Here is a 24151-nt window from a genome sequence, read left to right as displayed (position 1 = left end):
GCTATAAATCTAGCTTAAAATCAGTTCTTTTGGACAACTCCTTCTATTCCATGGACGAGTTTCTGTTTCAGAACTGGTAATAATAGTAATAATAATAATAATAATAATAATAATAATAATAAAATTTGTACCTGTAAATGTAGTTGCATGTGTAGAACTAAAAATTTCAGTAATATTAATATTAGCACTACTCATGTGTGTATATATATATATATATATATATATATATATATATATATCTTGTAATATGACTTGCTCCACATCATATTGATAAAACAATCATGAAAATGACGTACAGAACACAACATAACTAAACTAAACTACAGACAAATGCTGGGATTACATCTTCAAGAAGGTTATGGGCAATTCTTTTCTCCAGACTTGTCTAAGATTGCTACATTTTTGCCCCAACTATGTTAGCTTCTTTGGCTTGGCAGGCAAGCGATTTCTTTTCCAGTATTTCCAGAAGTTTCTCAGATGCATTTTTCATGCGAATGTAATTTTTTGGCAGTGTTGTTGTAGTTAGGTATAAGTACAACATAACTGGTAAGCTGAACACGTCTTTATTCCATGGAAGCAGTAACAACTTGAAACAATATGTAAGGAACATTCAGCAGGAACAAAGAACTGGGGCCACACATGCAGAGAACCGAGGCCAAACATAGCTCGACTAGCCTTAAATAGGCATTCATGGCCTTTTGAAAGTAAATGCATACATCACTCCAAGTGTCATATGGTGTGAGCTAGTGAACAATCTTGGTTGAGGAATCTGTGTCAGGATATTAAACTGAGTGATCATGTGACTGTGGACACAGTGTTTACAGGTTTTGCCATGTTAAGACAAGTTGATTTGAATTTTAAATGATTGTGTCTTACTCTGTGTTATTAGTATATGCAAGTCAGATATTTTATTACCTGCATGTGAGGAGTGAAAGTTGTAAATGTGGCATATGAATTCATGAACACTATTTAGCTGATCTGCTTTCTGATCACTAATTATAATAAGCAAAGTTAAAAAAAAAAACTGCTTTTATCATTTTCAAATTCTGATTTCACCTCTTTAATTACTGAAAACAGTAGAAATGCAGAGTCAATATTTGTGAGTTTATACAGTGCATGGTAAAATGGAGGAGCAGACTAGGACGACAAGGCAGAACAAAAAGAAAAGATGAATCTGTGGGGGAGAGTGTGTGAGTGTAGGATGAACAAAGTTAGGCCCTGAGACATGGTGGATACAGCTGTGCAGCAGGGGCTTAGCAGAAATAGTGGCGAGGAGTTTTATGGAATGGAAGGAAGTGTTGCAAGGACAAATACTATCTATGTAACTCAAAGAAGTTGGTTTTGGGGAAATGGACCCAGATGGCACGTGTTGCGAAGCAGCCATTGAAATCGACCATACAGTGCTTAGCAGTGGGTTACACTAATGGATTGTCAACTCTGCTCTTGGCTGCAGTTTGCCAGTGACCATTAATTTGGGTGGACAGATGGTTGGCGGTCATATCAACATAAAATGATGTACAGAAATTGCAGTAGAGCTGGTATATGATATAACTGCTTTTGGGTTGGCAGGTGTCCTTGCCTCTTATACAATAGTATATGACTGTGATGGAATTGGAATAGGATGTGCAGAATGGATGTATCAGACAGGTATTGCACCTTTGTCTTTCGTAGGAGTAAAGCTATGTGGCACAATATTAGGAGTGGTTGTGGGGTACGGATATTGTGCAGATTGAGTGAGTGCTGGAATACCACTTTGGGAGGGATGGGAAGGTTTGTGATATGATGTTCATTGTTTCCCGGGACATTGGTAAATAGTTAAAGGCATGGAGGAGGATATAGTTCACCTGTTCCAGTGCAGGATGACATTATGTGGTAAAAGTATGCTCTTTTGCAGCTGGTTTGGGGATAGTCAGAGGTTTATGGGTACACATGGATATCATCATCATCATCATCATCATCATCATCATCATCAGCCAGTTCTATCACTTAATGATGTGGCCTCTTTGAGCCAACGTGCAACAAAAGCATCCCAGTAAGATCTTTCATTTCTTCCGATCCTGAGCTTTCCGTTGCCAATTGAATCACATTGTCTTCCTTATATCTCTGTCCCTTGTGTCTGGTGGTATTCCTCTAGGTCTTTTTTGGTAAATTGGGCTCCAGTCTAGGACTTGTTTAGATCATCTACCATCTTTTGTTCGAGCAACATGACCAGCCCACTGCCATTTCAATGTATTCACTCCTTCCATTATGTTGGTGACCTTCACTGTTCGTCGTATTTCAACTGCTCTCTTCCTGTCTTTTTTCATGTAACCCAACATTGATCTTTCCATTCCTCTTTATGCTACTGTTAGCTTCCTTACAATGAACTCATTTAATGTGCATGTTTAGCAGCCATACATTACTACTGGCAATATACATTGGTCAAAAATAGATTTCTTGAGCTCAACTGACATTTTAGATTGAAGAGTGCATCCCATAAGCTTGCCAGCCCAATTTAATTCGTCATAATATTTCTGGTTTTAAATCTCCTTTCATGTTTATCAGTTGACCCAGATGGATATATTCTGTGACTCTTTGGAGTTGTGTACTTCCAACTGATATACTTCTCTCTGTGTCCATTCACTGATCATTATCTTGGTTTTATCAATACTAGTTTGTAGTCCAACTTCAGAGCACACTAATGCAAGTTCATTAACTAATACTTGAAGTTCTTCTATGTCATTTGCAAATAGGACAATATCATCTGCAAACCTCAAGTTGTTCAGTCTTTTTCAGAGATCCTGAATTCCCTTTTCTACCCAATTCAATTTAGACATGGCTTTTTCTAAGACTGCTGAAAATAGTTTGGGAGACATAGAATCACCTTGCTTTACACCCTTTTCAATGGGAAATTCATTAGCATCTTCAGCAACGCTCACAATGGCTGTGGAGGTTTTGTGCATGTTATGTAGGATTTTGATATAGCCCTGTTCTACTCCTTGTTCTTTTAGGGCCACACAAAATAGCTGAGTGATTGATCGAATCAAAGGCCATTTCAAAGTCTATAAAAGCAATGCAAAGGGGTAGATGGTACTCATTTCTTCTACTAATTACTTCCTGTGGAGTGAAGTTATGGTCAACTGTGCTAAATCCTGATCAGAAACCGGCTTGCTCAGTGGGTTGAGCCTGGTCGAGTGTAGTGCTCAATCTGGTAGTCAAGATCCTAGTCAAAACTTTGTACACCATGGAGAGTAAGCTGATATTAGAATTAGTTTGGCTTTGTTCCAGTCTCTTGGTAATGTTTCACAGTGCAAACAACTTGAAAATATCTTAGCTAAATGCCTTATGGATTCCTCATCCACCAGTAGAACATCAACTGGGAGGTCATCACCACCTGGAGCAGTCCCTTTTTTCATACTGTCAATTGTATGTTTGACTTCTGATGGGAGTATTTCTGGAATTTGGGAGACAGGAGCATCCAGTTTGTTTAGGATCAAGATGTCATCATGGATTTTACGGTGTAGGTTAGTATAGAAATTTTCAATATATTCAAGTAATTTTTTCTTGTCTGTAATTCGGCCTTGACCTGTGTCTAATGCTATTAGCTGATTCCTTCCAATCATAAGCATTCGATTGGCTTTCTTCAATCTATATTTATTCTCAAGACTGGCTTTTAGGTGTCTTCTTCATACCTCTTGATGTCATCTTTCATGCCCTTTCTCAGAGCTTTGCATAGCTCTACATATTCTAACTTGTATTTGCCTGTATCAACTTTCATTCTTCTTCTCTTGTCCAGCCACCCACTTCTTCAGCTGCTGTAATTAGTACCTTTGATACTTCTTCTGCTTCACATTCTTTTAATTTTCTCTGAATTCTTTCTTGAAATTCCTCTTTCCATTCTTCAAGATTTTTGACATTTAAAATTTTATTTTTTCGTTCAATTAGTTTCAATATTTCATATTTTGTATTAAATTCAAATCTTGCTCTTACTAATCGATGATCACTTTAATGTTTTGAGGCCTATTGGTGAGAATGATGTCTACCTCATTTTTCACTTCAAAGTAAGGACTCCTCCAAGTCCATTTGTGACTTGGGTGCTTCTTGAAAAACGTATTTATAATAGGTGTTTTCATGCATTCTGCAAATTGTACCAATCTCTCACCTCTATCATTTCTTTGTCTATTCCATTACCAATAACTGAATCACCTTCTTTGTTTGTTCCAACTCTGGCATTAAAGTCTCCAATTATGAATTTATAAAAACAATCTCTGCCTTTCTCATAGGTTTCCTTCAGACATCCACAGAAAGATTCTCTCTCTTCATCTGAGTGAGCAGATGTAGGTGCATATGGTTGAACTATTTGGATCTTATACTTGTCCAATATTTTAGGACCAAGTGTGCAGTTCTGCTCGAAATTCCTTCTAACACTGTTATCTTGTTGACAATGGTTTTGTTTACTAAAATCCAACTCCATTTAAATTTCCATTTGGTTCTCTACAGAGATTTCCTGAATTCAAGCAAAGGCAGTTTTCGCCTTCATGGTGCACTTCACTTAAACCAATGATGTCCCAGTTAATTTTCTCTAGTTCCTCTTCTATTTCTGATAATCTGTCATCTCCAACTAGTGTATGACAATTGTACATACATATTTGAAGGCATTGCTTCTCTCATTTTGTAGACTTAGGATTTTGTGACACTAAAGCAGCTTCCACCTGGAGATCCGAACATGGGGCTATTTTAAATCCGTAACATTTTACCTTGCTGTCACACATCCTGACTCAAAGGTGAGAAGCATAATCGCCATGCTTGCTTCTGAAGGGATTGGTGATATAACTTTCCAGGCCACCCCTAACATGGGGTACATATGTCTTTGGCAGGCCACTCCTCTAGAGTACAGACGCTGCCTATGCATGAGAAGTATAGATTGGAAAATGAAAGACCCCTAGCCCTCCAAACCTAATAGTGTCAGAGTCGGGAAAGAACAAAAGTTGGCCGAGGATGGCCAGATAGGAAAGTGAGGAGTCTCGCATAAGTAAGTGGAAGCAATGCCAGGACTCAGCTCGGGGCCCCATGGTCACCAGCCATGTACTCACTAGGTGTGTGTCCCCTGGGGGAGCACATGGATATAGGTTGAGATATGTGTCTGTAGACTTACTCTGGGGACTGTGCCTGTCTGTGAAGGCCTTAGTAAGACCAACAGCAATCAAGCAAGGGAGTTCTCATCACCACATACTAGACTTCATGGAAACAATTTTTTTCTTTGTTTTGGGATGACACCTATCAAAATGTAAGCACTGTTAATGGTTAATGGGTTTCATATGGGCAGAGGTATGGGTGGAGCCACCAGAGAGATGGAAGTCGACATCCAGGGATATGCAAATTGGGTTGAGGAGGACCAGGTGCACTGAATGGGAGTGAATATGTTGAGGCTGAGGAGGAATGAGGATATGTTGTCTTGGCTCTGGGTCCAGGACAGTATTATTAATGAACCTGAACCAGACATGGGGTTTGAAATCTTGGATGGCTATGATGGTTTTCTCTCCATACCCCACAAACAAGTTGGTATACAAGGATGCCATGTAGGTGCCCAGCTGCAGATTTGTTGCTATATCTTACTCTCAAAGGTGTGAAGATGTATTAATTAATGTATAAGGACTGAAGTATCCCAATGACCACGCAATTTACTCAATATCATAATCCACCATTATCCCACACCCACTCTCAACCCCTAACCATATGGGTCACACCCCTGTGAAGATCCAGGTGCAAGACTTGTCTGATACACTCACCCAGCAGATTCTGTTCCTGTCCCATCACTGGCTTAGCCTATCCTATCACAGGCAGTAACAACAGTCATGTCAAATATCAGATCTTCTGTAATTTCTGCATAGAATTTTATATGGGCATGACCACCAAACAGTTCTCCACTTGAATGAATGACAACTCCCAAACTCTGGAAAAGAGCAGAGTTGACTGCTCAGTAGCAGAACATGCTGCTGAGTGCAATATACTCACAACCCATACCATCTGGATCCTTCCCCCAACGACAAGTTCTCTGAATTATGTAGACAGAAGTTATTCTTCAAATACATCATTTGATCTTGTAATCCTCATGCCCTCTATCTCCAAAAGCCACCCTGCCCCATGCCCACCTACACCCTGCCTCAGGACCCTAACTTCATTCATCCTGCACTCACACCCTCTTCCCCACAGTCTCATCTTTTTTGATTCTGTCTCACCGTCCCAATCCACTCCACCATGTTATCATGCACTGCATTACCTCACCAACACCAGTGCTTTTGCCATGTTCATATCCCACACACTTGCTACCTGCTACTCCAAACCCTCAGCCACCCTTCTCCAACACTCCCAGTCTCTGCCTCCTCTCTCCCCTCATCCACACCACCTAACACATCCTCTCCCCAGTTGCACTACAGACCTATGGGTCCAGCACTAAGAAGTCAGCACTGTGTGCTCTATAGCTTGATAAAGAAAAGCTAGCAAAGATTTCAGTCTTGTTTATGTGCCTATCAACAATTCAACAGCTCCAGTATTCAGTGAGTTTTTACCTTTAATCCAAATGCTATATATTACAAAATTTCATGATCATAACAGGTCAATAGCTAAAGAAGCCCTGGGAGAAAAGAGGAAAGGAGTTTGTTACCCTGTGAACACTGAGGTCACCACAGTCAAAGCAGTACCGTACCTTGAGTTGGACAAGTGTTTGGCATCAACTGTGGTACTTAGGAACAAAAACAGTGTATTGTGACTAAACTTCGATTCATCACTGTACATTCAATTTAACTGACTCTGGTGTTAGCACTTCTGGCTCTGCATTTCTTCTCTGTTCATTAATTAATATGTGATGAAATCAGAATTTCAAAGAGATGAAGTGTTTCTACAACTTCTGCTCCTCACATACTGGTAAGACAAGTTTCTTGTTTGCATTTCGTAATGACCAACATCAATAAATGTTAAAGACAAAATCATTTAAAATTTAAATCAATTTGGTTTAATGTAGTAAAATGTGCACATGCTGTGTTCACAACAGCATGTGTCTACTTGCTTTGATGTGCTGGTATAGGCACTCGACCAAAACTGCTAGCTAGCACACACTACAGGACAACACCGAAAAATTACACAGGTATGCAAAATCCATCCAAGAAATTTCTGAAAATGCTCCAAGGAAATCCATGTCTGCCAAGCCAAATAAAATCAAATCTAAAATTGGAAGGCATAGATGTCTTAAATGAGAATGCTGAAAAGAATTGCCCATAGGCTTATCACAGAAATAAACCCTTTCTTTATTGAATGTAATTTAGGTAAAGCATGACAAACCCAAATAAAGAGTACTGGACGGGATTTTAGTCCTGCACCCACTGAATACAAATTTAGTGTCTTAAGCATTGCACCATCACACTTGGTAATAAGATGTAATACTAACATGTAATGATATCTGCACAAAGTAACAGTTGAGCCCCTATAATCAAAGGTAAGGAAGGTAGAGGGCGGGAGGAAGGGTGGGGAGGGGAAGGGGAGAGGGAGAGAGAGAGAGAGAGAGGGGGGGTTATAGGTTTATTTTTTTTTTGGGGGGGGGGGGGAAGAGGAATGGCACATGGAATGGTGTGGAAAACAAACACTGAAAACCTACCATTAAAGTCATTATGGTATGTTAATACTCAGTACCTCACACATCTTAAAATATGCAATAGAAACACTCTCACAGATTACAATTGTATTTCAATGCTGAACAAAAACTGTATTTAATCTTTCAGGTTGGCGTTCTTACCTGTATATTGCAAATTGCACCTGCAACTAGTCCAAGAGTTTGAGCAATCATTGTCATCAACATGCAAACCAAAAGGAACATATAGAGTCTCTGGTGGTCATATGGTTGCCCCGTCATGAAGTATGCTATCACCACAAAACAAGTGGGACAGAGTACCTGTTTGTACAATCAAAAATTAATCAGTATTTCATTGACACACCTTTCAAACATAGTAATGTAAATTAATAATCTAATAGCATCTGGGGGGGGGGGGAATTAACTTTTTCTTGAATTTGAGAAACTTCCCGGTTTCTTAGTTTACTTCTGACAGAAGTTTGTTGAAGACCTTTTGGAACCACACACCAAAATAGCCCTCTTCCCCTCATCTGAGCCCAAGAAATGAAGCGAAGTCTACATGAAAATTATTTTTGTGTTTTGTAATAATGAATGTAACTCACAGTTTAAATGAAATGGATTTTCATATACTTTAAGGCTAAAGGGGACCACTCACAGAAAAGCAGAAGTGTTGGAATCATCTACAGGCAAACATAAAAGATACAAAGTTTTTGGAGCACATCATTTCTTGAACTAGAGTACAAATACACATGCAAAACACCCACACGTGCCTCTGCCCCAAACATTGTGGGGTGGGGGTTGTGTCAGGTGGAGGCAGGTAGAGGAAAAGAGAGGCAGGTGTTGAGGGATGGCAGGTAGCATTTGGAGGGGGGACTGCTGGTTTGCTGGCTAGGAATGTGGAGGAGAGTGGTGGCAGTTGCATGGGCTACGTATGCAATGCGTGGGTGTCAGAGCGGGTGGAGAACAATGCACAGTGAATGTGACATGGAGAGCTGAATTGGGAGGGGGTGATAGGAAGGAGGAAGGGGGAGCTGTTAGATGGTGGGTATAGAGACAGTTGGTTAATGGAGATTGAGGCCAGGTTGGTCCCAGGTGCTAAGTTTGTGTTGCAGGGATAATGCCCATCTGCACAGATCAGAAAAGCTGGTACAGGAGAAAAGAATCTGTCTCATCTGGGTCATGAAGCAGACATTGAAACGAAGCATGCTGTGCTCAGTTGCATGTTGTGTCAACATGTGGCCCATTTGACACTGGCCACAGTCTGGTGGCAGCCATTCATTCTGGTGGACAGCTGGTTGGTTGTCACACTGACATAAAAGGCTGTGTAGTGATTGTAGCAGAGTTCACATATGACATGGCTCCTTTCAGAGGTAGTCTGGTCTCTGATGGGATAGGATAAGCCTCTGACGGGGCTGGAGCAGGAGGTGCTGGGTGGGTGGAATAGGCAGGTGTTGTGCCTGGGGAGGGGTTGGGAATAGGAGTGGCATCAGAATGGAGTGGAGTTTTGTGCAGGTTGGGTGGGCAATAGGACACCACTTTAGGAAGGGTGAGAATGATCTTGGACAGGATGTCCTTCTTTTCAGGGCATGATGACAAATAATCAGAACTGTGGCCAGGAAACTGGCTTGGGACTTACATTAAGGAAGAAGGAGGGAAAACCAGACTGGCATGTGGAAGGGGATAGGAGGTAAGCAAGGAAGAGATTTCGTATCCTGTATGATGTGATGGACAGCAGTACCTACAGCAACATTAAGAAGAGAGCACTGGATCACAGAAAAAGGAGACACAAATGACCAGCTAATATAGCAGAAGACTGATGATGAATATCCTGATTTATAATACACCAAAAAATCTGTAAGTAATTCATACTGCTAACAATGTAAGCAGTTTACCATTAGTTCTAGTAATTGTCACGACGTCCGTTAATGTAAGGCTCTCCCTTATGACAGAATTTGTGGAAAATGATGTGTGAATAAGTGAATATTCTCCACATAGTGGAGATGTTGAGATGAAGACAGGCACAACAAAAAGACTGCTAGAAAAGGAAGCTTTTGGCCAGAAGGCCTTTTCTGAATTAGACAACACACACACACACACACACACACACACACATACACTCCTGGAAATTGAAATAAGAACACCGTGAATTCATTGTCTCAGGAAGGGGAAACTTTATTGACACATTCCTGGGGTCAGATACATCACATGATCACACTGACAGAACCACAGGCACATAGACACAGGCAACAGAGCATGCACAATGTCGGCACTAGTACAGTGTATATCCACCTTTCGCAGCAGTGCAGGCTGCTATTCTCCCATGGAGACGATCGTAGAGATGCTGGATGTAGTCCTGTGGAACGGCTTGCCATGCCATTTCCACCTGGCGCCTCAGTTGGACCAGCGTTCGTGCTGGACGTGCAGACCGCGTGAGACGACGCTTCATCCAGTCCCAAACATGCTCAATGGGGGACAGATCCGGAGATCTTGCTGGCCAGGGTAGTTGACTTACACCTTCTAGAGCACGTTGGGTGGCACGGGATACATGCGGACGTGCATTGTCCTGTTGGAACAGCAAGTTCCCTTGCCGGTCTAGGAATGGTAGAACGATGGGTTCGATGACGGTTTGGATGTACCGTGCACTATTCAGTGTCCCCTCGATGATCACCAGTGGTGTACGGCCAGTGTAGGAGATCGCTCCCCACACCATGATGCCGGGTGTTGGCCCTGTGTGCCTCGGTCGTATGCAGTCCTGATTGTGGCGCTCACCTGCACGGCGCCAAACACGCATACGACCATCATTGGCACCAAGGCAGAAGCGACTCTCATCGCTGAAGACGACACATCTCCATTCGTCCCTCCATTCACGCCTGTCGTGACACCACTGGAGGCGGGCTGCACGATGTTGGGGCGTGAGCGGAAGACGGCCTAACGGTGTGCGGGACCGTAGCCCAGCTTCATGGAGACGGTTGCGAATGGTCCTCGCCGATACCCCAGGAGCAACAGTGTCCCTAATTTGCTGGGAAGTGGCGGTGCGGTCCCCTACGGCACTGCGTAGGATCCTACGGTCTTGGCGTGCATCCGTGCGTCGCTGCGGTCCGGTCCCAGGTCGATGGGCACGTGCACCTTCCACCGACCACTGGCGACAACATCGATGTACTGTGAAGACCTCACGCCCCACGTGTTGAGCAATTCGGCGGTACGTCCACCCGGCCTCCCGCATGCCCACTATACGCCCTCGCTCAAAGTCCGTCAACTGCACATACGGTTCATGTCCACGCTGTCGCGGCATGCTACCAGTGTTAAAGACTGCGATGGAGCTCCGTATGCCACGGTAAACTGGCTGACACTGACGGCGGCGGTGCACAAATGCTGCGCAGCTAGTGCCATTCGACGGCCAACACCGCGGTTCCTGGTGTGTCCGCAGTGCCGTGCATGTGATCATTGCTTGTACAGCCCTCTCGCAGTGTCCGGAGCAAGTATGGTGGGTCTGACACACCGGTGTCAATGTGTTCTTTTTTCCATTTCCAGGAGTGTATTCATGAAAATGAAACTCACACACAAACAACCACTGTCTCTGGATCCTCTTTTTGTTGTGCCTGTCTGTGACTCAACATCTCCACTGTATGGTGAGTAGCAATCTATCCTTATTTACAATACTGTCAGTATTCCATCCTGGATTTTGATTTTTAGTGAATACTCTATTTTATTAAAATGTTTGACAATGATTCTGACTGGTTCATTTCCACAGCAGCACAGTTGCTTAGTACTTGGCCTGGTTGTGACCAGGTGCAGTACTGTGAGTGCCAAACAGCACCAAAACCAGCTCTTCTCTGCAAGCATGGCAATTACAGAACTCACTATTGCTTCCTATAAAATCCTTCCTACCAATATTCACAGTTTCCAACTACATACCAGTGGACTGCATCAGGTGCAATGGGCAAGGGGATGAAGGATATGAAGAGCAAGAGTGAGGGTTGGGGAAGGGTGGCTGATAGACGGGAGTAAGATGTAGCTGGTACATGGAACAGGACTGTGGCACCAAAGAGCTCAGTTTTGTGCAGGCGGGAAAAGTTGCATACAGTGCACAATGACACGGAGGAGTGAATTGAGATGGTCGAGATACAAGGGGCATTCAAAAATTAATGCAACATTTTTTTTGAAAGCAGATTGGTTTTATTCTGGATTCCAATACACCATATTATTCCCCACTCTTTTCATTGCAAAACCCTTTTTTCAACATTATTTATGTTCAATGTGGCAGCCTTATGCCATCTTACTGGGAGGGCCTGTATGCCTGCATGGTCCACTCCGCTGGCCAAGAGCCAATGTCTTGCTGCATCAGTAGCCTCGCTACCATCCATGTACTGTTTCCCATGAAATGCATCCTTCATTCTGCAGATGGTCCTTTGTTGCTCTTTATAGTCTTCTGTTCAGTGGTGAAAAACTCACTGGGCACACCCCTCTGAGTACCAAACTGATGGGTGAGTGTGTCAGCACTATCAGCAGAGACATCCCCTTGGGCAATGGGATGTTTGACTGTGATCCACTAATCACCTCGAATGAGAGTGTCCACATGTTCCAACAGTGCAGAAGTCACAGCCAGTATTTGGGAGATCAGACAGGTTTGCACAACCTCAGTGTGACGACGACAGATGCCTCACCTGACAACTCACTGTACTTTTGTTCTATGCCAGATCTCTATAGACATTCTGCAAGCACCTGTGAATACCTGCAGTGCTCTGGTTTTCTGTTCCATCTAAAGAAAATGGCAGCTCTCTGGTTGGAATGCACCTCAGTTACAGACGCCATTTTGAAGGTTATGTATAGTGCTTGCACCTATTGGAACTTCATGAAGCTATAGGGGCTGAAGTGGAAATATTCCACAGTGTTCCACAACAAATTCCACATTTTATCAACCAAAACTGGCTGAGGTAAATAATGTATTGCTTCACTTATTGAGTGCCTCTCTTAAAAAAGAAGAAGAGAGAGGGTGTATGAGTACAATGAGTGAAATGGGGGTTGTGGGGATAGGAGTGGAGGTGGGATTAAGGGGCGGAGGGGTAGTGTAGATTGAGACTAGGAGGACTGATGGTCAAAGGATGTGTTGAAAGGACAACTCCCATTTACATCAATCAGAGAAGCAGGTGTTGGAGGCAGGTGGAGGTGTGATCCACATGTTGCAACTTGTGAAGCAGTGAGTGAAATCAAGCATGCTGTGTTCAGAAGTTTGTTCTACCACTGCATGGCTACAGTTGAGCAGTGGGCTACAGGTTGGGAATGGACTTCCATCTTCACTTACATATATACTCCACAAGCCACCATGTGGTGCCTCGTGCAAGGTGCCTTGTATCACTGCTTGTCTTTCTCTTCCCTTTTCTGCTTGCAAATGGAACGAGAAAAAAGTAACTGTCTATATGCTTCTGCATGAGCCCAGATTCCTCTTATCTTGTCTTCACAGTTGTTACTTGAAAGGTATGATGGTGACAGTAGAATCACTCAGCAGTCTGTTGCAAATGCTGGTTGTCTAGACAAGTTCAGTAGTGTTTCATGAAAAGAACTTTTGTTCCTTCCAGGGTTCCCCATTCAAATTCGTGGAGCACTTCCATGATAAGCACAAATTTCATAATATTTGCCTATTGACTGAACTTAACAGTAACAAATGTAACAGCACACTTCTGAATTGCTTCACTGGTTTAGTATCCTCACCAAACTCCGTCATCAGGTAAAGGGGACACATTTGTGATGACTGCCCAGAGCTGTTAGGTTTCCTGTCCATACCATGGGCAGTGTGGACTTCATGTCAGCAAGACCCTCTGATGGTGTAAGGAGGAAAGTGTGCACATTTTCTTCATCCAGCTGTGTTGATGTCTCCAAGGCTTTCCAGTTGATGACGTTACTTTTGTGCACAGTTACTCAATTACTTTTGGTTTTCCTCTCAATTTGCTACTGTTGACTTGTTTGTACGCTGTTGATGATTCTTGGTTTTTCATGTTTTTTATTGCTCTTGGTTTGTCCTTTCCTTCCTTGTGTACAGTTTTTGCTGTCAATCACTTGGCCCTTTCAGCCACTCTCCATGTTCTCAGTAACCAACATGCAGCACTCTCCCACCTGAACTGTGCATTACTAAAGTGATGATGATACTGACTCTTGCATGCAAATAAGACTGTAATGATGGATCAGAATTTCTGTGGCTTTGGCATCTCAAATAAGACTGCAGGAACAGATGTGACTGCAACAACGGCTACACTAGATCGGATGCAGGAATTGTTCAAGCAAAATGCAGAGCTGATATAAAAGATGAACATGTAGCCAGTGGCACAAGCACATGTGAGACAGCCTTTACCACTGCACCTCACCATTCACTTTATCTGACAACACCATAGAGAGGTGGGAAAACTGTCTGCCTCAATTTATGCTGTATTGCAAGGTAAGAGACGTATCACATCATGCAGTCAGAGTGATTTGTTGCTTAGCAGCAGAAGCAGCAGCATCAGTAGTAGTAGTTGCAGTAGTTCATGTGAGATTGTGCAAAAGCTGTGCTCATGCATAGACCCTCAGATATTATATTTTATCAAGTTGTGCAATTTACTGAGGCAGCGTTCCTGCCACCAAATGCAATGAGATTGCAATTTAACCAATGAGGGAAGTGTAATGCTCAGTCTAATGCACCCTGTGTGGCAGAATTGCAAGTGCTCACCTAGAAATGCAAGTCTGAATGTACTAGTTGTGATGTGTCATATGCTGATTCTTTAATTGCAGACATTGTTGTAAGATTAGCACTGGACAAGGAGATCAAGAGTAGTTCTATGGAATCATCAGTCCCTCAGTTAAACTCAACTGCAAATATTGCCTAAATGATTACGGTGTCTGCAGCAGCTCAAAATGCATTTTCAGATAGTTAGCAAATAGCTCTGCTCTCCACTACATGTTGACAAGTTAGTCCCCCAGATGGCAATCAGGGTGCAACTTCTAAGCAGGGAAGTGTTTCTTGCTCTCAAATAGATTTCAGTAGATTTAGTAAATAGATAATAAGAAAAGTCCTTCCATTGCATCAAATATTTCATCAGGAAGGAGGTTTACATATAATGTTTCCTTTCTGTATTTGTGGTAGTTCATGAATGCCGCTCCACCTTGCTTTTGTTCAGACTGCTGGACATATCATGATCATCACCAGTGTCCACATTTTTTTAACACATGCAATACATTTCTCAAGCAAGGACACTTGGCAGTAGTGTGTCAGGGCAGGAGAACAGCACGTCAGGCTGATGCACCAGTTTGCCAACACACTGTGGCTGGCAAAACCTGACAATGAGTTGCAGAACGTAACTGAGCAGCAGTGTTTGCCTCAACTCCAATGTTGACAGCACAGCCAGGTGCCTAGTAAACTCCTGATTGAGTACCAATAGCGTTATGACCCATTCCAGGTTGACATGGGGTGAGCAGTTTCTTTGATTAACTAGGAAACTTATCAGTATTTGGGCTCCTCTGCCTGCAGCCACCACAGCAGCAGGTTATTTCATACAGCCAGCAAAATATTCCTCTGAGAGAGCAAAAAGTATATGGGCAAAATACAAGAATGAGGTTATTTCGTATGGTCAGCAAACGATTTCTTAGAGATGGAAAATTACCATATGGGCAAAATACAAGAACGTGGAATGACAAACCACCTTCTTGGTCTATGTTCTAGGTGCAGTCCCTGAATTGGTTTCAGAGTATTGGGTAAAGTGAACCTCATGTTAAGCTCAGGCCCATTCCATGATAGAGAATCATTATTAGAGATTTATCAGTAGTTATTTCAGTCTACCATGTGTAGGGCTACAGTGTTTGAACTCATATTTCACTCAAGCAGTCCTATGTGCCTAAATTTTGTCATGCAGTATTTGGGGCATAGCTTAGGCATCATAGGGATCTTGCCTACTGACGGCTTCAAAAAACTTGAGGGAATTTCAGTATTTCCTGGGGAAAGTGAACTGTGATACAATGTTAATTCCCCAGGAAGATCAGCTCGTGCCTTCATTGAACCATTTGAGAAAGAAAGGCATTCCATTTGTTTGGTCTCAAAAGTGTCACAAAGCATTTTTGCAGTTGAGAAACTCTAGAGGTTGACTCTGTGCTTAATAACATTTACACCAGGCAACTTCCTGCTCTCTGTAACTGATGTGTCTCAATATGGCATTGGAGCCATTCTGTCACATATGAATGCCGATGGCACAGAGCAACAATAGTCCTGAAGGCAAAGCAAAATTATTCACAAACGGAGAAGTAGCCACCAAAAATTGTTTGTGGTGTTAAAAGGTTCCACATTTTCCTATATCAGAATAAGTTTCAGTTATCATAGATCACAGACACCCACCCCTATTTATCTTTGGTTCACATTCTATCCTTTCAGATAAAATGGCACAGAATTTGCAATGTTGGACATTGTTCTTAAGCAATTATCATTGTGACATTCATTTGGTCTCACCATACAGCTTGCAAATGCTTATGCATTATCACACCTCCTCATTGGCTTCAATGTTGAATCTGACCACCAGGAAGCAGTGTGTTTTATGGGCCACACCTTGCGAGGTTTCTCAATCACAACTCAAGGAATAGAGGTTTCTCAATCACCACTCGAGGAATAGCAGCAGCTACTAGTCAGACTCCTTCATGCATACAGTAGTGTCAGTGGTGCGAAGTGTTTGGCCAGAGTGCTTCCCCAAAGGATCAGATCCAGAGTTCCAAAATTGTATAGGCTTACTGTATTTACTCGAATCTAAAAGCCGCACTTTTTTCTGGTTTTTGTAATCCAAAAAACCGCCTGCGGCTTAGAATCGAGTGCAAAGCAAGCGGAAGTTCTGAAAAATGTTGGTAGGTGCTGCCACAACTAACTTCTGCCATCGAATATATGTAGCGCTACACAGGCATGCTTTGTAGGCACAAAGATAAATACTGGCGCCAAAACCTCTGCATCAATAAATAATTTTTTTTAAAAAAAGGTGGAAGACGAGCTTTTTTTCTCCGCCCCGAGTTTCGACCACTGCATTTTCATACATTATCCAATGAAGTAAATACAAATTCCGTATTGTTCATCTTCGAATATAGCAGAATTTCAGTGTACTACGAAAATTTGACTGCCATGACTGTTTGGGATGTTTGTCAATATGGCCAACTCTACGTTCTGAATTTTTTCCTACCTGTGAGAAGAGATGGTAGCTAATAGGAACCTTATGAAATGTGAAATCACATGCAGTATTCTCTTCATCATAAGAATAATATGAATATAAACATTTTGCCATGTATTCTTTCATGTTTGCTGCTATCTCATTTAAATCCTGTCTGCCTAATAAACTACGAAACTAGAGTGAGATAACAGCAAACGCGGAAGAATATACGTATCGTGTCATGTTTATATTCGTATTATTCTTAGGCTTAATAGTGATACAGTCAGAAATGGAGCACGGCAACTGACTAGATTTTTAAATCTAAGATGACTAATTTCTGTGCAGAATTTGATGAACTAAAGGAGCGGCCGCAAAGATTTTCAAACGGAGAAAATTTTTTGCCTAACTCTCGTTCAGAACATGTTCTATCATACGCAGTCTATAATTCGGTTCTTGTTGATCATTATCAAAGAAAGCAGCAGTGTAAGTAACAACAAATGGCAGTCTCTTGCCATTGTTTCGCTAATGAGACGATGCTTCTCTCTCTCTCTTTCTTTCTTTCTTTTTTTTTTAAAAAAAAAAAAAAGCTGTGGTAGCGCGCACGAAAGCAAGCCATGCCGCAAGCGGTGACAGGGCGTAAACACGCACTATCAGAATGCGACAAACAATGCATGACACAGTACAGTAATGCATTTTCAGCTTAGAGTGACGTAAACACCTATAACAAAGAAAACGGCACTTATCAGATCAAAGCAAAATAAGCAATCGATTCAAACCAGACCCTGGAAAAGGAAGGGTACCTGTATAAATACGCACGGAGCGCCTGACGCATGGCAATAGATACCTGGTAAAGCTTAACTGCTAAGCTTACGACTCGAACCAAACTACTGTAGCTGTATCGTCATTCATACGATCTAAATTGTGTCTCATATTGCAATGGACCAACTTTATTTCGATTTGGAGGTGTGGCCTAAAACTTTTCTCTCCCCTTGAATTTCAAGTCTCAAGCTTAGATTCAGGGATTTTTTTTCCCTTTATCTCGAGTCTCATTTTTCAGGTGCGGCTTAGATTCGAGTGCGGCTTAGATTCGAGTAAATACGGTAATGTTGTTCAGGGAGTAGTGTCATCTACTGAGGATGCTGAATGTTGCACTGTGTCTGCATCGTTCAGTTACCACACATATCCCACTAGAGGATGTTGAGGATGAAAGCTTTAGCTCAATGTGATATTTACCGGTCAGTAATAGACAGCACAGTTCAGCACACAGTGCATACATGTCAGGCTCATATTCACAACCAAATGCTCCAGCACAGTTTTTCATCACACAAGCTTTGCCGGCCATTCTCAGGGAGCAATATAGTTGCTGGTGGTAGATGCACTCTCCAATTCTCCTTATGACATGTGAGTTGCTTCTACAACTGCATGTGCGAAAATCAAATCTCTAGTTACAATTTTTGCCATAGAGGGAGCACGTCACACCTTAGTATCCAACAGGTCCAAGCTCATTTTGGCATGATTTGAGAGGGTGGAATACAGGTCTGACCACTGCCCTTTTGTACCCAGCATTAAACTCAGTCAACAGAGCGAGTGATCAGAACAATGAAGGTACAAATTAGGAAAGCACTGGTATTGGGTTCCTGCTGAAGAAGCCTTAACAATATTTCTTGCAACATACTAGGCCACTCCAGTAAACAGACAAATCCTGGCTGAGGTACTGCACAGGCAGGGGCATGCATGTTCCTGGACCTGCTATGACTTACGCCGTGAACCATAAGCCAAAGTTACACATCCCAGTATCTTCAGGGTACTGCTGTGTGAGTTTACACATTTGGCTGGAAGCCAGCTTGGGCACTGTATGATATTCTCTGTCATAAGGGACACCAAGTGTTACTTGTTGTGGCCTTACAGGACCACCTGATCCATCGTTGTAACTAATTCCAGCTATGACATACCCAGGAGCCATCTCAACTCATCAAGCCAATGCAGGGTATTTACAAGCCCAACATTCTTAGTGACCACGCTTTTAGGACTTCACTGTGGTGTCCCATTGCTCCTAGGTTCACACTCTGGCCACAGCCATAGTGCCATTACAACCTGCACCAACACCATCACTACCAGTAACAACAGCTGATGATCAAACTGGTGCAGAGCTGGCAAGCCGTGGAGGTTGAGTCACTTACTCCAACAAGCAACAGCAGCTTATGATCAAACTGGTGCAGATCTGGCAAGCCATGGAGGTTGAGTCACTTACTCCAACACTGAAATCCATGTCAGTATCAACATCTCAACAGCAACTGCAGCACCATGTGGACCAGTTTTCAAATGAACAGGACAACAGGATGCAACAGGGAAGGAAACCTCAGACTTTTAGTTGCCACTTGAGCCACTGATAATGCTCCCATCACAATGTGCCCCCTTGCTCCAGAGGGAAAAACACATGTCTAGTCATTTTCAACCCTATGCACCTATTAATCCCCATCCAGTTGTGTTAATGTTTCTGTAGCCTTTTGATTACCAATGTTACTTTCACATACAGTTACTCGCTTACTGTTGCTTCTTTCTCAGTTTGCTATTGTGGCTTTGTTTTGTATATTGTTGAAGATTATTGGCTTTCACATTTTCAGGTTACTCTACGTTTGTCCTTTTCACTTTGTGCATGGTTTTTGCTTTTGACCACTTAGTTCTTATGGCTGTTTTCTCAGTAACTGACTCCCACATGTAGGTTGTGCATTACTACAAATGTCTTCCTTTAACCTGACCTGATGGGGCTTCCAAACACTCAAGTATCCACGTGGACAGCTGGTCAGTGGTCATGCTCACACAAAATGCTGGACAGGAATTACAGCAGAACTGGTACATGACATGACACTTTCACAGGTGGCCAATGATATGATAGGGTGTGGCTGGAATGGGATGTGCTGGATGGATATAGCAGACAGACTTTGTGCCTATGTTTTTCATAGGAGTCTGACCTAAATAGGATGGACCAAATATTTTGTAGAATGTGTAGGCAGCAGAATACCACTGACTCCCACACGTAGGTTGTGCATTACTACAAATGTCTTCCTTTAACCTGACCTGATGGGGCTCCCAAACACTCAAGTATCCACGTGGACAGCTGGTCAGTGGTCATGCTCACACAAAATGCTGGACAGGAATTACAGCAGAACTGGTACATGACATGACACTTTCACAGGTGGCCAATGATATGATAGGGTGTGGCTGGAATGGGATGTGCTGGATGGATATAGCAGACAGACCTTGTGCCTATGTTTTTCATAGGAGTCTGACCTAAATAGGATGGACCAAATATTTTGTAGAATGTGTAGGCAGCAGAATACCACTTTGGGAGGGTGGAAAATATTGTGAGTAAGATGTTTCTCATTTATGGATACAATGATAAGTAGACTCCTCTCCGCAGTCTCACCATTCATCTGTTCCAAGAGTATCTTCCAACCCGCACCTCCATGTCACGGTCCACTGTGCACAACTCTCCATGTCTACAGCAGAATGAGTTCACTGGTATCACATTTCTATCCCATGTACCTGCTGCCTCTCCCTCTCAGCTGTCAGCCATCATTCCCTGCAATCCCCCTTCCTCCTCACCACTTCCTTTCTTGCTCAACAACTTTCTCCCAATATAACCAACTCCCCTTCCTATTGGAGCCACAGTGCCAATACAATGTGATTGGATGGAACAATGTAGCTGTGCAGCCCTGTGTGAGTGTTTGAGGGAGGGGGGGTTGTTACCCTTATCCTTCTATTATGTGCAATTATTGCTTTGTTAATAAGTGTTTTGACTTTACAAGTTGTCTTTTATTAAAGTCTGAAAGTTTGTTCAGAATGCAAATTAATTTGTGCACTAACTGCTGCAGAGGCTACAGATATCAAATATAAGAAAAGAGTTTTGAGTTATCATGAATGTCATTCCACTTCTGCAATTCCTGCCCAAAAGTAATTTGTGAGAGAGCATTTTAGTAAAACACTGTATCTGAAAATGATGTTATCTAAACTAAGGGAATACATGGGATGGAACAATTGCTTACCATTCTAAAAAAACTAAAACTTTTCTGTGAATTCAGTGACTCAAGCATAGCTACTAGCCCTAGCTGTGTTCTCCAGTTATAAAGACATTGTGTGAACCATCATAAACTTCAATGACTGACCTGTTAACAAATGTTCTGCAATCATGGAGGTTGACAACTCTTTCATAGTAATTTTAGTTATTTGTACCCTGTGAGTAATTTTAATTATTTGTACCCTAGGAGTCTTGTCTTCCTTATGTAAACTCATTACAAAAAACTCTGCAAACCAACCTTGCTTGCTATCTGAAGTGAACACAATATTTAAACAGTTGTTGTGTATACCGTACACTGTTATCAGATGTGAGCAAATTATTTGACAGTATGATCCTAAAAAGTGCATGAGACAGAGTGCTGAAGTTGTTATGTGTCATACGTCTACAATGATAGTAGTTGTCACTGTTTCTGAGCCTTTCCAGCATTAATTTTTAACTTTTATTCCTTATGCTGTAGTTTGGGAAACCAGCATGTTTCTCCTGTTTATATAACACTCAGTCAAATTTTATATTAATAATTTTTACATCAGCACATAAATATTACTGTGTATTACCTGTAATGGAATATCTGAAAGCAGTTTTGCAAAGTAGTAAGATGTGAGGCAGTACCAGTTGTTCAGGTGCTCTCGTAGAAACACAGATGCTTCTAAAGGAACTGGAAAACAGAAATAATTTTAAGAAACTTGTGTCCTTCAAAAGTTTTTATTAAAAAAAATTCACAATAATTTTATTTTTCTGTAAGAAGCAATATATTGTACTCCTATCTGTCTACAGTGATTTGTAGTGCTTTTCTCTTGGTTTTATGCTTGGTATTGTAAGCTATGTAGAATGAAATGATATTATGCAAACTGTGTGTAAAACATCAAAACTAGTGATATTACCATGCCTATGAACATGTTTCACCTTTGAAAGAAAAATGAAGTACCATTTAGTACATAAGCTGGTTCATTCGTTTCGTACATCCAGCAGTGAGTCAGCTGCCTCACCTTGATTGTGAATGCTGTTATAACTATTCAAACTCATATAATGCATGTTTTCTGAAACATAACCATATATTAATTCACCAAAACTTTTTTTTATTCGCTTTTGCTTCCACAGTTGTCTTTTGAATGTCCAGGAGCAAAGCAGGACCACTTACCATCCTCCACACAAACTCCTGGAGAGATCATACTGTGAATGTTTCAACTTACGTGTTCACCAGAAACTGAACTTGGGTGCTGTTGAAAGAGCTCATAACTAGTCAGCTTGGAATAAATTTATATTAGTTTAAATAAAATTCAGAATTACATCTGGAGTCATGATGGGTACAAAATTTTTAGTTTCAACAGATAATGAACTGTGTAATTATATGTGTACCATAACAATATTAATTCCTGAAAACTCACCTGTAGCTGACTGATGTCTGGAACATAAGAGCACACAACAGCAAACAGTAGTAGTGGTTGCCTTTCGTTTATTTTACATAAGTACCGGCTGATCAAAAAGTCAGTATAAATTTGAAAACTGAATAAATCATGGAATAATGTAGATAGAGTGGTACAAATTGACACACATGCTTGGAATGACATGGGGTTTTATTAGAACCAAAAAAATACAAACTTTCAAAAAATGTCAGACAGATGGCACTTCATCTGATCAGAATAGCAATAATTAGCATAACAAAGTAAGACAAAGCAAAGATGATGTTCTTTACAGGAAATGCTCAATATGTCCACCATCATTCCTCAACAATAGCTGTAGTCGAGGAATAATGTTGTGAACAGCACTGTAAAGCATGTCCAGAGTTATGGTGAGGCATTGGCGTCGGATGTTGTCTTTCAGCATCTCTAGAGATGTCAGTCGATCACGATACACTTGCGACTTCCGGTAACCCCAAAGCCAATAATCGCACGGACTGAGGTCTGAGGACCTGGGAGGCCAAGTGTAGTAGCCACCAGAAAGATTGCGGGAGGCGCACATTGGCACGGCGCGTCACGGGCGGTAGTTGCCGCAAGTAGAGTCCCGTCCACCAGAGGGCATGCGAGAATTCGGACGCGACCTCTGCCGGCGTAACAACAAGAACAACAACAACAACTAGCAGCACGGGCCGTGCCAATGTGCGCCTCCCGCGATCTTTCTGGTGGCTACTACACCAAGCATGATGAAAGTGGCAGCTGAGCACATGATCATCACCAAACGACGCGCACAGGAGATCTTTCACGTGTCTAGCAATATGGGATATTTTTTTAAAATTCTAATAAAACCCCATGTCATTCCAAGCATATGTGTCAATTTTTACCTCTCTATCTACGAGTACATTATTCTGTGGTTTATTAAGTTTTCAAATTTATACTGACTTTTTGATCACCCAGTATATCTGTAGATATGTATCAGGGAAATTGAATATGTTAGGATATTCGGATTTTCTTCATGACACAAGGCTTCTTGAAAATATTACTGCATATACAAATGTTAATTATCTACTACAAGCTGAATTGTGGTTTTACAACTACATCTTCATCTATATTCTGTATGACAGATGGTACTTCCTATTATGATATATGTATTAGGGTTTCTTCTCATTACATTTACATATGGTAGGTGGGAAGAATGACCTTAAATCCCTCCATGGACACTGTTGTTAGTCTAATGTTGTCTTTGTAGGCCTTATTAGGGTGATACATAAGAAGTTGTAGTAAATTCCTAGATTCCTCACTTAATACTGGTCCTTGACTCTCTGTAAGTCAACTTCCACAGTATCTTCTAGCATCTGCCAGTTCAGGTTTTTCAGAATTTGTGTGATGCTCTCCCCTGGGTCAAACAAATGTGTAACCAGTCATGTTGCCTTTTTTTGTATATGTTCAACATCCCCTTTAGTCTTATTTGTTACAGGTCCCACACACTTCTGCAGTATTCTAGGATGGGCCACAAAAATGTTTTGTAAGTAATCTACATGGTAGACTGGTTACATTTTCCCAGTATCCTACCAATCAACTGATGTCTGTCACTTATAAACATGATTGAATGTATGTGATCATTCCACTTCATAACCCTACAAACTGTTACACCAAAGTATATGTAAAAGTTAACTGATTCCAATTCTGACTCACTGATACTGTATTGTAGTAAAAAATATGAGCTGCAGACTCCAAACTTACTTCCTGGGCAAGCCTGAAGTTACTTCTACAATGGTTCATGACTCTCTGTTGAAGATAATCTGCTGCATCCTCCATACCAAGAAATCCTCAGACTAGTAGAAAGAGTCACGCCATGCTCCACATGATTATACTTAGGTTAATAGGTGTTGATATGGTACTGTGTTTAATACTTTTTTGAATGTCAAAA

The 24151-nt window shown here is 41.7% G+C and overlaps 1 protein-coding gene across 1 annotated transcript in view; it reads right to left on the bottom strand.

Annotated features, from left to right (window-relative positions):
* LOC126195094 (ATP-binding cassette sub-family G member 4) overlaps nucleotides 1-24151 on the bottom strand; it is a 357400-nt gene that overhangs the window by 2254 nt on the left and 330995 nt on the right. The window contains exons 9-10 of the mRNA XM_049933557.1: nucleotides 21382-21482; nucleotides 7769-7924 (exon numbers count right to left, since the gene is read on the bottom strand). Coding sequence (XP_049789514.1) covers nucleotides 7769-7924; nucleotides 21382-21482 — 257 coding nt within the window. The remainder of the gene's footprint in view (nucleotides 1-7768; nucleotides 7925-21381; nucleotides 21483-24151) is intronic.

This window comes from Schistocerca nitens, chromosome 7 (genome assembly GCF_023898315.1).
Source record: "Schistocerca nitens isolate TAMUIC-IGC-003100 chromosome 7, iqSchNite1.1, whole genome shotgun sequence".
NCBI classification, from domain to species: domain Eukaryota; kingdom Metazoa; phylum Arthropoda; class Insecta; order Orthoptera; family Acrididae; genus Schistocerca; species Schistocerca nitens.
This window is presented reverse-complemented; position numbering and strand designations above follow the sequence as displayed.